This window comes from Lepidochelys kempii, chromosome 1, assembly GCF_965140265.1.
Source record: "Lepidochelys kempii isolate rLepKem1 chromosome 1, rLepKem1.hap2, whole genome shotgun sequence".
In the NCBI taxonomy this organism is placed as follows: Eukaryota; Metazoa; Chordata; order Testudines; family Cheloniidae; genus Lepidochelys; species Lepidochelys kempii.
Genome location: NC_133256.1, coordinates 228,983,714 through 228,995,858, shown reverse-complemented (window position 1 = coordinate 228,995,858; position 12,145 = coordinate 228,983,714). Strand labels below are relative to the sequence as shown.

Sequence of the window (12,145 nt, the reverse complement as noted above, 5' to 3'; positions counted from 1 at the left end):
ACTGTAAGCTTCTCAGGGACAGGACTTGTAATGTCTAGTTTGTCAGTAAAGCATCGTGCATTCTTGTGGTGCTGTATAATTATCAGTAACCTCTTGGAATTAAAGTATTTCAAATTTGCATCGTTCCAGCGGCAACACTTACTGATAATCTCAAGGAGTAAGGCCAGGAACAGAGGGCTTTATCCCAAGAGGTGCTGAACACTTGCACAGTGGCTGAATTCCCCTTTCACCACTGCGAGCAGCCCTTCCAGTTCAAGGTTGGAGAAGACTGGTAGTACAGCTTACAGAAGCTTATACTGGCACCTGGGTGCAGTTGTTCTATGGATAAAGAATACTTGACCCGCAGGGAGGGAAGAGGGCAATGACTCCTGCTCGTGCATAGTAACGCAAGTAGAGAGATATGCGTATATGGCATAGACGTAATGATTACTTTTAAGTACAAGTACTGTCTGCTTTGTGAATTTTACATACTTTTGAAAATTTCACTAATTTAGTGTAGAATCAGAATTCACATGGCAAATTGTCAAGTGTGCTAACAATATACACTGGTTTCTACTTCATTGTCAATGTAATTTCAGGTTTATTTGATGAATTGCAACTGAAAAAATCCAACAGTTCACAGCATCGAGGACTGAAATTAATGTGAGTGGTTTTCCATCATGTTTATGACCTCACAGGTAAGAAGAGTCACAAAATACAGTTTCTCTCTACATTTGAGATCATGTAAAAATATACCACATAAGTAGTGAGTGATCGTAACCAATTGAGGAACTGGACCACCTGATATATCAACAGCACAAGGAGCAGTAAGATAAGAAAATCTTAATTCTATCAGTAGTATTGTAGAGACAAAAAGATTCATCATAAATTTTTTCATCTTTTAATATTTTTGGATAAAAATTTTTAAAAAGAGATCGTTTCAACAAATTTCACTCCAAAAGTCATTGACTGGTAGAACCTTAGAGAGATAGCATAATATATAATGTAGAATTTCTCAAAAAATAATAGTTTTCATGACATTTTATGTTAAAAACTGTCAAGGTTTTTGTTTGTTTTGGGGGGCTGATATGGGAGAGAAGGATTTAAACATTTCCCTCCAAGTTTTGATTTGCAGTGCAAAAACTGCAGTATTAATACCTGAAAATGATGACAATTTAGCAGGATAATGTAATTTCAGTGTCCAAGCAGAGTGAAATGCAAGAGGCAGCCAGCCAGTATAAATAGTGAAAAATGCATTTGCAATAATTTTTTAGATCAGTTAAACTAAAATGTTACAATTAGCAAGAAATTCATTTTATTAATTTTTCAAGAAAAATAAGTGTGTGAGAGTTGGCAGCATTCATTCCAAATAGGAGATATTGCTGTGTATACAATACAGTAGTAATGTTTTAATTTAGTGCTATCAGTGAAAGTTTTTAAATGGAGTTATTTTTAAACGGCAACAATCTTTGTGAACTCTTCCTGTTGCTTCTTATTGAACATTACCTCTTGGGCTATTCTTGCTGTTATCAGTGGTAGATGCTATACAAGAAAAAGAAAGGTCAGCTTCCTCAGCACAACATGAATTTTTTTTTAAATTCGGAGTGAATTTAGTGCTTGTAAAGGATGCTGCTACATTGTCAGTTTTAGAAAAGGAAATTCTCTTTGGACAAGCAGCACACCATTGGAAATAGCAGTGGAAGCTTCTCAGATTATCTACCAAACCCTAGACATAGAAAATTAACTACACGCTTGCCCTGTGATGGGATTTCTCTACATCCGTTCAATTTTTGGTCTCATTGCTGAGCTGTCGACAAGATTGCCAATCAGTACCTATTGCAGTGGGGACATCTGTTCTCTAGAAGCAGATCGGAGGACACCAGATTAAATTCACACAGGGCAAAAATACCATATTATGTGACAGCATCCAGCCTATCCAATATGGGAAGCTGTAAACCCACCTGGCACTTTATGTGAAAGCTCAGAGAAAGCAGTATTTGCCACTGTTTGCTACCACCACCTTTGTATTAAATACCCAGAAGGCTTCACTTGCTACAGTGGCACTGTTGCCTCTAACTCAGCGGTTCTCAAACTGTGGGTCGGCACTGCAAGTGGGTCATGACCTCATTTTAATGGGGTTGCTAAAACCAGCGTTAGAAATGCTGGGGCCCAAGGCTGAAGACAAAGCTGAGTCCCACTGGATGGGACTGAAGCCAAACCCTAAGGGCTTCAGACTAGGGCGGTGGGGCTCAGGCTCCGCCTCCTCCCTACTCCCGGGTCATATAGTAATTTTTGTTGTCAGAAGGGGGTCACGATGCAATGAAGTTTGAGAATTGCTGCTCTAACTCATGGTAGGTAGTGGGCTTGACTTTCTGCTGCTTGTTGCTAGACAACAGCACTAAATTTGTCCATTCATCTTTGAGAAAACAGTAGGCAGACAAAAGCAACAGCAAAAGCACATCAAGCACATGAGTGCCAGGATAACTAGCAGCTCTAGGAGCGATGTGTACCAGTGCTGGCGGGCCCAGGCTGGGGCGATGAGGATCACCGCCACCCTGTCTCTGGGCACCTTGAGTAGGACCTTGTGCACCAAGGAGAGCGGGGGGAAGGTGTACATCAAGCCCCCGCTCCATGGGATCACAAACACATCCGTGAGCGAGCCCGGGCTGCAGCCCTGGAATGAGCAGAACTGCGGGTTCTGGTGGCAAACTGGTCTACCCGGGGAAACCGCCACCTACAGAAGAGCGAAAGCACGACGTCCGACCTGAGTGTCCACTTGTGCATGCGGCACAACCTGCTGAGGAAGTCCGCCAGCTTGTTTCGTACCCCCAGGAGATAGGATGCCTCGAGGTGAATTGCATGGGCTATACAAAGATCCCAGAAGAGGAGAGCCTCGCGACAGAGTGGCGAGGAACGAGCCCGGCCCTGTTTGTTTATATAAAACATGGCAGTAGTGTTGTCTGTCAGAACTGTTACGCTGTGACCACTCAGAGTGGCGTGAAAGGTCTGGCAGGCGAGACGAACTGCCCTGAGCTCCTTCACATTGATATGGAGCGACTGCTCTGCTCCGGACCACAACCCCTGCCTCATAAGGTCCCCCAGGTGAGCCCCCAATCCGTGGTCTGATGCGTCTGTCACCAGCGTCAGGTCTTGTTGCGGGGCGGCAAAGGGCATGCTTTCGCAAACCACAGGCTGGGACTGCCACCACAGTAGGGAGTCCAGCACGTCCCTTGGGGCTGTCACTACCAAGTCCAGGGGGTCCCTGCCTGGGCGGTACAGCCGAGCGAGCCATGCATGCAGAGACCTGAGTCTCAGTCTGGCATGCGTGCGTGCATGCTGCCATGTGGCCCAGCAGCCATACGCAGCACCTGGCCGTTGTCGTTGGAAACTGGCGCAGGGAGGCCATTGCTTGCTGGATAGCCTGGAATTGGGATACCAGAAGGCTTGCCCTGGCCTGCACCAGTCCAGGACTACCCCTATGAATTCCACTCTCTGCATGGGTACGAGCGTGGACTTGGGGACATTGACCAGGAGCCCCAGCTTTCGGAACAACCTCAGGGTCACCTCCACATGGCCCCGTACTTCCGCCTTGGATCAGCCTGCCAGGAGCCAGTCATTGAGGTACGGGTACACCCGGATTCTCTGCCTCCGTAAGAAGGCCGCCACCACCACCATGCACTTTGTGAACACCCTTGGGGCAGCGGATAGACTGAACGGGAGAACCGCAAACTGGTGCTGTTCTCGGCCCATGGTATCAGCGGTTTTTACGCTTCGTGCTGGGTGGATGGCGATATGAAAGTACGCGTCCTTCATGTCGAGGGCAGCGTACCAGTCCCCCGGATCCAGGGAAGAGATAATGGTGCCCAGAGAGATCATGCAGAACCGGGCCTTGACCAGGAACTTGTTGAGCCTGTGCAGGTCTAGGAGGGGGTGAAGGCCCCCTTTAGCCTTGGGGATGAGGAAGTACTGGGAGTAGAACCCCTTCCCCCTTAGGCTGTGCGGCACCGCCTCTACCGCCCCCCGGCTCTAGCAGCGAGCAAACTTCCTTTTCTAGGAGGTGCTCGTGAGAGGTGTCCCTGAAGAGGGACGGGGAAGGAGTGGGAGAGGGAGGGAGGAAGGCGAACTGCAGTGAGTACCTGTTCTGCACTTTGTGTAAGACCCAACGGTCTGATGTAATGGTGGACCACGCACAGGAGAAACAGGACAGGCGGTTCAGGAAACAAAGGGACGGATCCGGTGACTGGACTGGTACACTGTCCTCGAGCGCACCTTCAAAAGCCTGGCTTAGTGCCCGGCTGGGGTTTGTGCTAGCCTTGGTTCTGGCCCGGCGCATTATTGTTACTATTATTGTTGCGCCATCAACTGTCATCCCTGCCTCGCCCACGGTAAGGCTCATGCCTATGGCGAGGCTGGTACTGGCATTGAGGGGGAAGCTGCGGCTTAAAGGGCTTCCTCTGGGTCGCCGGGGTGTGCATACCCAGCAACTTAAGCTTAGCTCGCGAATCCTTGAGGCTATATAGCCTCGTGTCTGTCTGGTCCAAGAAGAGCCTGGACCCTTCGAAGGGGAGGTCCTGGAGTGTATTCTGGACCTCAGGCGGCAGGCCTGACTCCTGGAGCCACGCCAAACGCCTCATGACCACCCCGACTCGATTGTTCTAGCTGCCGCATCTGCCGAATTCAGGGCAGCCTGGAGAGAGGTCTTGGCTACTACCTTGCCCTCGTCCCCCAGGGCCGTGAACTCCTGTTGAGAACCTTGCAGGAGTTTGTCCTTAAACTTCCCTACTGCCGCCCAGGAGTTGAAATTGTGCCTGTTGAGGATGGCCTGCAGGTTCACAATCCTCAACTGAAGGCTCCCTGACGAGTACACCTTTCTGCCAAAAAAGTCCAGGCATTTCGCCTCCTTGGCCTTAGGGGCCAGGGCCTGCTGTCCATGGCGCTCCCTTTCGTTTGCCACTGAGGCCACTAGGGAGCATGGACTCGGGTGGCAGAACTCATAGCCCTTAGATGGGGCAAAGTATTTACGCTCCACTCTTTTGGCTGTTGGAGCGCTGGAGGCCAGGGTCTGCCATATAGTCTTATAGTTGGACTGAATGGTCCTAAAGAGTGGGAGCGCTATTCTGGATGGACCTTCGGGGCTCAAAATGTCCACCATGGGGTCCTCCTGCTCAGTCATCTCCTCGGCCTGCAACCCCAAGTTTTGGACGACCCTGCACAGCAATTTCTGGTGGGCTCTATGGTCTACCGGCAGAGGGCCGGACACCTCTGTACCCGCCCCTACCTCCTTGGGGGAAGATGAGGAGGTTAGCTGCTGCTCGACCCCCTCTGGTTGGTCCTCCTGCTCCCCTTCTCCCATGGGAGGGGTCTCTGGCTCAGGCCGAGGCGGAAGTCTAGGGGACAGCATCGGGCTCAGTGCCGGTCTCTCCAGTTTATGCTGTGGGAACGCTGGAGCCTGGATACTGTAGCCTCCAGCACTGTCTGGTGTCAGTGCGGGGTCTGGGACTGCTGCACAGAGTAACTTGCCCTGGACGGGGCCCCTTGGCGCTCCTGATAGGTCCAGGGGGTCCAGAAAGGCCAATGGCCTGGCAGCCCCCATTGGGGTTGCCAGATCCCCTGAGGGTCCCTGCTGTCCGGGGCCTGGTGCGGGTAGCTATAGTGGGAATGAGAGTGGTACCATATCCCTGGGATTGGGACCGGTGCCCGCGTTCCATGGACCGGGACCATCTGCGGGAGTCCTCTGGCGAGGGCCGTCTCAACTCCTCCCGGTGCTGGTCTCCGAGTGGTACTGGAGAGAGGCATGCCCTTTCTGGTGCTTCTTCGTACCGACCCGCTGCCGGTGCGGAAACCTCCTTCTGGGCCGCTGGCAAGTGTAAGTCTGCGGAGTCGGAGCTCGACCGGGACCAACTCCGGGAGCAGTGCCAGGACAGTGTCCTCAAGCGGCACACCATTGCTGGCTTACCCCTCAAGGGCACCAGGGGCATGAGTGCCGGAGGGTTCTCCCCATACAGGAGGGGGCTCACCGCCGACAGCTCAATGAGGTCCTTTGCAGCCTCAAAGGTGCCAGGCATAGAGGGCTGATCCGTTATGCCCTCGAGCCCATCGTCCGCACTGAGCTCACTTAGATCTGGGCTTGGTGAGGCTTGTGCTGCTGGGACTGCTGGTGTTGGCGCCGGTACCACGGCCTTCCTGCTCTTATCGGCGCTCGGGGCCTTTGGAGGCGCCGGCCTCCTGTGCGGGGATCGACCACGACTTCCTTTCGGCTGTACTGGGGGCCGCACTGGGGAGGATGAGTGGTTCTGGGGCCGAGCCTGGCGCTCTGGGGCCAACAGTTTATGGTGCTTAGCTGGTGCCTGGTCTCTCGACGGCTCCAGGGCACTATGCGCCGAGGAACCCTGAGCTGGTGTCAGGTGCTCTGAGCCCAGCGGCTACGAGGCCTCCATCAACAGTTGCTTTAGACGAAAGTCTCTTTCTTTCCTTGTCCTTGGCTTAAACGCCTTGTAAATCCTACACTGTTCAGTTTGATGTCCGTCCCCCAGGCAACAGCCGCGAGTCGTAGGGGTCACTAACTGACATAGGTTTGCGGTACGTGGCGCAAGCCTTGAAGCCGTGGGCCTGTGGCATGCCCCGCAGCCCAGGACGGGTGCTGGAGGCCTCCAAGCACCTAATGACTTAAGTGTCCACAATAGGTATGTTAACGAACTGATGACAGCTACTCTAAAGGCTAAGGGACTGCTCTTCTATGCGCGCGAGAGAGAGATTGTTCCAACGCCGCCACGGATGTTAAGAAGGAACTAGAGGGGGTCGGGCCAGGGTACTAAAAATGCAATTGTTTTTTGTTGTGAGATTGTAAGTAACTTCTTTTGGAGAAGGGGCTATATGCTGGTGTTCTTTCTTTGGTTATCAGTCCTTTGAAGTTTCACATAGGGGACCCATTGTCTGGCTGATTACCTACTCTCAGTCTCTTCAAAGGTTCAAACTGGATTCTCTGAAGAGCAGTAGACAAAGAAAGGAGGTTGGAATAAATAATCTGAGTTTAAACTGACTCATAGCTTTTGTTCCAATCCAGCAAACTGACAGGACCTCCAGTCAAGGGAGGGCCATAATCCTTAGGGAAAGGCTGGAAGGATTTGAGCCCAAGGCCCCATAAAACTGAGTTCTCACCTGAGCAAAGAGTATGATGAACTTGAAACCACAGGGAAACCTCTGGATGGGGTTTTGAAGGACTGCTTCTGCCAGAGCCCATGTTAAATGATTATTGTAAATACTTGTTAGAATTTATGACTAATCTCCTAATGCACATCGAGTCTCATGTAGATTTAAATTTTAAATGTGGTTTTAAAAGTTAAAAAAACATAGTAACAAACCAAACATTTTTCTAGTGTTCAGATTAGCCATAGTTGCAATATATAAATTTCAAAACATAGTTCAGGATTTTGAAAGGAGCTGGTGTTAAGAAAAAAAAAATCTATAAAAGAACTGGGAGTTCTACCTTCATCTCCATTTTAGAGATTGTGGTTTACTGTGGAAGTAAACCATACTGCATAGACCCTCATGAGAAGTGGTCAGATCAAATTTCTCAATATTGCTCTATCAATACAGCTCAGTCTTGACTCTCAATATCTTGCTATGCTCTTAAACAGAGATACACAGTTGACAGTTGTGTGTACCAGGCTGACAAAGGTCTACTAAAAAACAAAAACGAGACCAAATTCATTTCCATTTGAGTTAATCGGAGACTGAATTTCCCACTCAGCAGCATTGCATGGCTGGAGCATAACAAAGGAGAAGAGTCCAAAGTATTTGAAAATAGGACTTGCTTGCTAAATCTTTATGGCCAATACGAACATAATTTTCTGACATGCAATTGTCACCATGGAAAGGTTTTATAGAAAGGAAGTTGGTAATTTTTCTTGCAGCACATTCATTTTTCTGACATCTTTAAACAGGTACAGTGGAAACTCTTTAGTGAGAGGCAGAAAGATCTTGTGGAATGTATTGTCTGAATCTTGAGGTGTTCAACTAACTATTACACAAACACACATCTTGACGGAAAACAACATTAGACATCACCTGTCCTGTAGACATTACGCTCCATATTCTTTATGGAAATATGCTTAGGATATGGATATGACATAACTGGGATGTACTTTATGCAAGATGACTCATGTAAGGTATCACTGGAAAGATGATTTACTGAATGTGTTTATCCAATTTGTATGCATGTATCATTTTTGTATCTGAAGCTGAGAATATTGACCATATCTCTGTATTTCAAATGTGCTACGCTGGATGAGGCCAAACAATGTTAGTGGCTTATTGAAAAAATGTACACAAGGATTACCCCAGAAACTGTGTGCAATAGAAACCTCTCAGAGATAACTCTACACAATGGAAACTGTTTGACATAGGCCAGATAGCTCTATACAATGGGAAATGTTTGACCCAGGTCACAGCAAAAAAGCTTTCCAGCAAGTGGGGGGAAGATATAAAAGAGGGACAATGACAATACCACACCTGAAAACACATGAGGAACAAAGACTGAACTGTGAGAAGTGATGGTCCCAAGCTAAAAACTTCAGCCTGTGTATGAAAACCTGGGAAAGCCAAGGCAACTTATGCCTTAAGAATCTGCCAGCCTGTTTATCACGCAGGGTGAGAATTTGCTAATTTGTATCCTACCGATCTAGAATGTCAAGCTTAGTTTGCATGTTTTGTTTATTTACTCACGTAATCTGCTTTGTTTAACCACTTGAAATCTACCTTTTGTAGTGAATAAACTTATTTTGTTTATTAAACCCAGTTTATGTAACTTCCAACTGGGGGGAGCGGGGGCAAGAAGTTGTGCACATCTCTCTTCACATTGAGGAAGAAGGCGGATTTTTATGAGCTTGCGGTATGCAGATTTTTCTATACAGAGCAAGACAGTATTGTTTTGGGTTTATCTCCCAAAAGGGGTGTGCACGTGAGTGCTGGGGCTGTAGACAGATGTAAAAAGACTGAAGCAATAATTCACCCTCTCCCCTTCTTCTACAAATATGTTTCATTACAAGCTTTTGCCAATACAGTCTAAATTTGGTGCCAGGCTTCCTTCTTTACCAAGGGGACAGGCTTCTGTTCATATCATGCACTAGTTTACGGATTTCGTAGACTCAACACAATTTTGGTTATTCATCTCAAATTGCAGTGAAATGCATAGACTATTTGCTTCACAGCTAAATTTTCATTTTCCACTAGGAAGTAAGAGGTTCATTGTGTATATTTAAGAGATTAACAGATTTTATTAATTTTCTAAAATAGTTTTGAATACAGAGACCAAGACCCCAAATTCTTGACAGTTTTTGTTAAGTCTTTATATTGTGAATGAGCAATTATGCTGGTATATTTTTAATGACAAACATACATACATCCACCTCCTAAGCCTGTACATTTCAACTCATTAGAAATGTTGACTAAATATATCTCTATGATCTCAAAAAGCAAACAGTATAGCTGAAGAACACCTAAAGTGTTTTAATTACATGAAAATAGTTTTCTTAATTTGATTACAGTGTAGCTTCCTAACATAGCATTTTGACTCACCTGATAAGTTTTAGATGATTTTTAAAGACAAAAATCTGCTAGAACATGTATAACCCATTTTTTAAATGTCACAAATATATACTACTTGACACTATTATAACCGAGCTGTAGCTGCAAACAAGATGTAGAAGACTTTACAGTGTTCTGCTACAATAATCCACATAGGGACTACTAAAGCTAATTTATATTTGGAGCCACAATTTGCCAACCAATACAGATTTAGAGTATACTGTTGTATTTACTATATTTCTGAGAATCTGAATCACAGAATACTTGCTCTATGATACAGCACAACTAATAGGGAATAACAATGCAGACTTAAATATGCCTATAATTTAAGTTTTCAAGCAGAGTCTAAATCTAATCAACAGTCAGAAGGCTCGCAAAATTAACAGTAGACATGCTCTTTAAATTTTTTTTGAATATCAAAGTATATATACATATACACAACATAAAGAGCCTCTTAATAAAAAGCAATTTAGTCTATTTTACAGTCTCCTTTGCTTGAAAATTAGTCTTCATACATGTTTAACCTTCCAAATCACTGATAAAATCATTAATAATTTACAGAAGGGTACATTTCTCAGCAAGATGATGACTGAAATAGTTTTAAATATTCTGTTATTTTTGCTTTTTGAATGCGATTTACGATCTATTTGGGAAACTCACATTTAAACGTCAAAATGCATAAATAGCATTCACAATAGAAACCCAACCATAATATATGCAGATATAGCTGCTACAAAACAATCTTCTGTAACAGACATTTATTAAATACAATACTTGTTTGTACAACTTTAATCCATGATGACAGCATGGAAAGATTAACATTACAACATGGAAAGTTCTCATTCACTTGACTGGTGAATCAATCTGTCATAATTTAAGTATTAATTGAAAAATCCAAGCATAAAAAAAAAGGTGCTTACCTACACAGGATTTAAATAAAAAAATACTGCATCTTTCAGACATTGCTAAAAACAAACAGAAAATCAATGACAACAGTCTTCAAAATTCAAGTTGAAAATTACTGAAGGTCACTTAAAATAATTGATTAAATGAAAATTAGGATAAACCCCATACACTGTGGATTAGGGCACCGGAATAGAAAATGCAAAAACCATGGTAATACAGATTAGATAGGAAAGAAGCTAACGAGGAATTTCCTTCTTGTACTATATATTTCAACCTGACCCTTTTGTTTTCCATTGTGTACAAATTGCAATTTTGTTTTCAAATTGCCAATTCTAGCTTTTGTCTCTAAATCACCACAAAGTCAATATCAATCCATCATTCCTTTGCATAAAAAGAAATATATACATTCTATACATCATTCAATTTCCCTCATTGTGAGCAACGTGTTCTGTACTGGCTTACGAAGTTATTATAATACTTCCAGAATCACTTAATCCTTTGTCACTGGATTGCTTCTACATAGTTTGCAGGGTATAAGCCAACTTGTCCATTATCCAGACGTCCTTTGCACCAACCTTGCTCATCTTCATCCTCTGTTTTAGTTAGCTCATCCCCTGCAAAATAAATGTAATGTCCAACAACCATCACCACTTTGGTAGTAACAGAAAATAACGTAATATAAACTCTATCCTTGATACCTACCCTTCTTCCTTACCCACCCCCACCATAAATGCTTCCTAACTCTACTCTTTACCATCACTTTGATTTTAGCAAAAAATATCCCATTTTTATAAACATTCACATATGATATGAAGGCATCCAGTAAGCACTTTAAGATACTTGGATGATAGGAGTTTTATAGAAGTGAAGTATTATAATGCTGACATTTCAAAAAGTTAACACTTTGCTTAACCAAAATGAAAATAAAATTTTAAGAATTACATAAATTAGTATTAACTCCCTACCTTTCTAGAGAGTGTGGATAGAAAAGGTTAATTTTGGGAAGCATAACTGCCTCTACCAAGTCAAAAAATGACGTTTTTTTTACACTAAGGAGATTTACAGCCATTTAATGTACACAGTTTTCCCCTATATATAAAAAATAGCTACAAAGGCATGTAGCAAAAAGCTATACAGCAGGGATTTAGTAATGTGCGCCAAGACATGTTCTCTCTAAAATATACTAGTAGGTTACTGGTATACCTACTGGATATATTGTGAAAAAAAATAAATATCTCCCACCCTACAATAGTATTTTTTACCTCCCCCTTTAAACATAATGGACATTAGGATTTAATTTCTGGTGTTGTGGTCCCAGCTTTACAGTTGGAAGTTGAGACATCTCAAGAAACTTCTATTTCAAATGCTCAGTATAACAAAAGTCTCACGCATTCTAAGACTGTTGCACAAAACCTATAATTCCTTATGGTAGCCATTCTATACCCCTCCGCTACACTCACAGGTCCCGCTGGGAGGTGACCACGTCCACCAGACCGAGCCAGCAGCGCAGCTGGGGCCAGTCCTGGGGTGGGGATCACTCTGGTTCCTCAGGAGCAGTGTGATCAGCCAAGGACGGAGGGGAAGTGGGTCCTGCCTGGGCCGGGCTCCTTCAGGACCCACTTGCCTGGAAAGGCCCAGCCAAGCCCCCTGCACTGCCCCCCCATTGGCCGAGACT

General features: G+C 45.0%; 1 protein-coding gene across 10 annotated transcripts in view; it reads right to left on the bottom strand.

Annotated features, from left to right (window-relative positions):
- Positions 1-9,301: 9,301 nt before the first annotated feature.
- The window catches only part of PACSIN2 (protein kinase C and casein kinase substrate in neurons 2), a 140,458-nt gene continuing 137,614 nt past the window's right edge, over positions 9,302-12,145 (bottom strand). For all 10 annotated transcript variants that reach the window (XM_073317035.1, XM_073317103.1, XM_073317054.1 and 7 more), the window contains one exon: positions 9,302-11,084. In XM_073317035.1, coding sequence (XP_073173136.1) covers positions 10,972-11,084 — 113 coding nt within the window. In that variant the 3' untranslated portion in view covers positions 9,302-10,971. The remainder of the gene's footprint in view (positions 11,085-12,145) is intronic.